Source organism: Suncus etruscus, chromosome 12, assembly GCF_024139225.1.
Source record: "Suncus etruscus isolate mSunEtr1 chromosome 12, mSunEtr1.pri.cur, whole genome shotgun sequence".
NCBI classification, from domain to species: domain Eukaryota; kingdom Metazoa; phylum Chordata; class Mammalia; order Eulipotyphla; family Soricidae; genus Suncus; species Suncus etruscus.
Window position 1 is genome coordinate 41,100,163 of NC_064859.1, and position 3,953 is coordinate 41,104,115.

The 3,953-nt window shown below is 47.5% G+C and overlaps 1 protein-coding gene across 1 annotated transcript; it reads right to left on the reverse strand.

Annotated features, from left to right (window-relative positions):
- Nucleotides 1–241: 241 nt before the first annotated feature.
- Nucleotides 242–2,071, reverse strand: LOC126024439 (cytochrome c oxidase subunit 5B, mitochondrial). The gene is made up of 4 exons (XM_049784857.1): nt 1,915–2,071; nt 1,193–1,266; nt 937–1,036; nt 242–435 (listed from the first exon to the last, which is right to left on the reverse strand). Exons 1-4 carry the CDS (start codon nt 2,015–2,017, stop codon nt 323–325), a joined length of 390 nt encoding a protein of 129 aa, XP_049640814.1. The 5' UTR covers nt 2,018–2,071; the 3' UTR covers nt 242–322.
- Nucleotides 2,072–3,953: the final 1,882 nt, after the last annotated feature.

The following is a 3,953-nucleotide window of genomic DNA, read 5'->3' on the forward strand; positions in this document are numbered from 1 at the left end:
CCCCAGACAGCTATTCTTTTTTTTCTCTTTGGTTTTAGGGTCATACCCAACAGTGTTCAGGGGTTACTCCTGGCTCTATGCTCAGAAATCGCTCCTGGTAGGCTTGGGGGACCATATGGGATGCAAGGCAAACACCTTACCTTCATGCTATCTCTCCAACCCTTCCCAGGCAGACACTATTCTTAAAATTAGAATTATCTATACCTCTTTGTAAGGAAGGAGAGAAATAAGAACAGCCACCTATGGGAGAAGGAGCCAACACAATGGCTAGTATTTATTGGAGAAAAACTTCACAACCCATTTCAAGGGAGTTAGCAGAGATTCAGTGGGACAACTGGTGGGGCACCAGCTTGTAATGGGTTCCACAGCTGGGGCACCTCTGGGCCTCGCCTTTGTGCAGCCAAAACCAGATAACAGTGCTATTGTCCTCTTCACCTAGAAGAAAAAAGGTGGTTGAAGCCTCAAAGACTTTCAGTTATTGTTGACATCTGAAGAAATCAATTCAAGCTTTCCTCCACATGTTCATATAAAGAAACAGATGCTGAGTTTACCTATGGGTAACTCAACCTCCTAAGTTCTTCCAGTTCTCTTGTTTCTGTAAACAACCAAAGGAAGGCTTGTGCTATATTTACTTCCAGTACCTAAATATGGTGTCTGGTAAGAAAATAGTAAACACTTTCTAGATGAAAATTGTTTTATGCTGTATCTCCAGCGAACCAAGATTAGCCATACTTTATAAGATGTTACAGTAAGGACTAACAACAGAATTAGGTATGAGAGGCAAACAGTATACACCTCATTTACCCAAACATCATCTTCACACACCTTAGCCATGTAGACAAAGAATTTGAAGCAATTTATAGATTTGTAAGCTTATATGATAGGATATATTATTAAGCAAATTAATACAAAAACAAGACTGAGATAGGTACTTACAGATACAGCCTACTATTCGCTTGTTGGAGATGGAAGGGACTAAATTAGGGTCTTCCTTGGTGCCGGAAGCCGCTTTGGGAGCAAGTAGATTGTATGGGTCCTGACAAAGAAAATAAAATCATTATAGGAAACATTCTATTCTACAAGGTCTCAGGGATACAAATCCCACAAATCAGTCTCCTGCGTCACATTTCCCAGCGATCGCTCTTAGCCAGTCCTCATTCCTGAGTCCCCAGGACCCCCCCAATGTTCTCACCAGTCCCTTCCTCGCGGCCATCATGATCTCCCGCTCCAGCCCGGTGGCTTGCTCATCGTCAGTAGGAATGCCACCTAAAGGAAGAGCCGTAGTGTTAGTCAGATAAAGGGAGAAAAGCAAGAAGACATTTCTGCTCACAAGGACTACCAAGGACTACCCAGCCCCGCTGTCCCCGTTGATCCCTACGATCCATGAAAGTGGTGGCACAGAGGGCCTCGTCCTTCTCCCATCACCATTTATCGACATTTTGTCCTAAAAAGCAAGCCAATCAAAGTGCTAGTGGGTGCACCTGACTCGGGATGAGAGTGGGTCTGCTCTGCGCTTTAGCACCCTCCCCCATTCTACTGCAGCCACAGTCCAAGGTCACACTGGGGCTCCCTTTAGGGCTCTTTTTATTTTTTATTTTTTGGTTTTGGGGTCACACCCCGCAGCGCTCAGGGGTTCCTCCTGGCTCTTCTATGCTCAGAAATGGCTCCTGGCAGGCTCGGGGGACCAGATGGGGGGATGCCGGGTTTCGAACCACCGTCCTTCTGCATGCGAAGCAAATGCTTTATCTCCATGCTGTCCCTCCGGCCCCAACCGCTTAGGGCTCCTGGGCGGCGGGGTCAGACGCTCCCAGACAGGCCCCAGGAGCCTCCAGGGTCGGCCCCACTTTGGCTTCCCGTATGCCATTCGGGAAGTCCAAGGTCACCCGACCCTGGGGCACCTAACGGGACAAATACCTGCCGAGGCCATGGAGCGCACCGCGGCGACTCCATTGGGACTGCGAGTCCTCAGGGCCTGCGCGAAGAGGGCGCCAGCTCCACGAAGTAACCTTGAAGCCATCACGCCCGCGATCACAGCAGCACTTCCGGGAACAGGCTTGGGGTGGGCGGGACTTCCGGGGGAGAGCGTCATCTTCTTCGCCGCTGGGCATCAACTTTTGGGTTCTTCCGGTTCCGGTGCCCGCCCCCGCGAGGTTCCGGAAGTGTCAACACTGCGCATGCGCGGCTTCACCTCACTTTCTCCTCATCTCAACATTTTTTTTGGAGATGTCGTAGTCTCCAAGATAAGCTTTCGGGGAGCTTTTTTGAGATTTTATGAATGGGATTCGTTTTGCGTCCAGGGCGTTTAGCATTCCTCATCCATAGAAGGAGGAAACTCAGAGTTCTGGGCTTCTTGTTTGCTAGTTGTTCTTAGTAAACGTAGAGGCAGCCCATGGACTTCCTTAGCCCCAGACCTGTCAGGAGGAATGCTGTATCCCCAGATGATCCAAATCCAAATTCGGAAGAGTTCTACTTCTTTAATTCCCGGTGCCCGCTCACCTAGTGAGCGCCAGCGTGTGAACCTGGCTGGAGGCCTGGCCAAGCTTGGGGTATTTGGGTGACCGTGGCCGGGCAGCCTGGGGAGAATGGGGTGGAGTGGAGTGGTGGGTTTCTTCTTATCAGCACTAAGACCCTTGGTGATTGTGGGAGAGGTCAACCAATGAAGAGGTTAAGGGAGTGGGTTAAAGAGGTTAATTGGTCAAGAAAGAGGTTAAGGGAAGGGGAAGAAAATGGGGGAAAGACTAGATTATGAAAAGGATACTCTATGAAGAGTTCTCCGTCTAAAAAAAATATCAAAAGCCTCTCAGAGTCCTGTGGAAACCTGTCAGCAGGGTGTGCATGTGAAAAAAGACAGGGGAAAGGACAGGAGGAGAGTGGGAGGGAAGTAGGGCATTGGTGGCAGGAAATATGCACTGGTCAAAGGATGGGTGTATGATTGATACTTAGTCATCAACAACTTTGTAACTATCTGATAGAGATTCAAATAATTTATTTATTTATTTATTTATTTATTTGGTTTTTGGGCCACATCCGGCGGTGCTCAGGGGTTACTCCTGGCTGTGTGCTCAGAAATAGCTCCTGGCAGGCACGGGGGACCATATGGGACACCGGGATTTGAACCAACCACCCTTGGTCCTGAATTGGCTGCTTGCAAGGCAAACGCCGCTGTGCTATCTCTCCGGGCTCAAATAATTTTTTTTAAGAAAGGCAAACACAGCCTTCCAGTGGTGTCTAGGATTTTGTTTATATTGTAATGTTGGCTCTAGCTGCCCAATATGTCAGGTGTTTTTCTACCTTATAGAAAATCCCTGTAGATTCTGGCAACAGGGTCTTTTTGTTGCGCAGAAAAGCCATTTTGATCCCAGCTCAGTGCATCCCCAGAGAAAGGAAAGCACCAGGACAAGAGGAAGGGTCTTTTAGCCTCCTTAGCTGGGCTTAGTCCAGTCACACAGTACCAAGATACTGAGGTAGAGACAGACAGGCAGTGGGGTCCTCTTTGTGATTCAGCCATTTTTACCCCCAAGTCATTCCACCCCAAGAAAAGCACAGCTGCAGAGCCAAGCAGGGGGCAGTGCATTTTTTACAATGACCGATATTACAACATAAAAAACACCCTACAGTGCAAAGGTCACAACAAGAAAGCAACACAGAATCCTACATTGCTTAGTGAATGAAGACCCAATTAGTATCAGCGACCTATAAATTATAGCCTTTCTGATAAGACATGAAATATTGAGGATGTTCAAGGAACTCAAGAAGCCATGGAACAGACTGTCAAAAAGATTCAAGAGGTTATGAGAGTAGAAATGAAAAACTTTCAAACTGAAAAACTTGGTAGGCGAAATAAAAAATTTAATGAAGGTCTCACCAGCAGAGTAACAGCTGCTGAGGACAAAATCAGTGAGCTGGAAGAATAGCTGTATAGCACCTCCAGACAACAGCAGAGTCATAAACAA

Bases quoted from the DNA above. Each gene is read 5' to 3' on its own strand.
- LOC126024439 (XM_049784857.1), bottom strand. From the start codon at position 2,017: ATGGCTTCAAGGTTACTTCGTGGAGCTGGCGCCCTCTTCGCGCAGGCC. The intron at 1,267-1,914 runs GTATTTGTCCCG...CTCTTCCTTTAG, and splicing joins GCGCTCCATGGCCTCGGCAG to GTGGCATTCCTACTGACGAT. The intron at 1,037-1,192 runs GTGAGAACATTG...TTTCTTTGTCAG, and splicing joins TGGCCGCGAGGAAGGGACTG to GACCCATACAATCTACTTGC.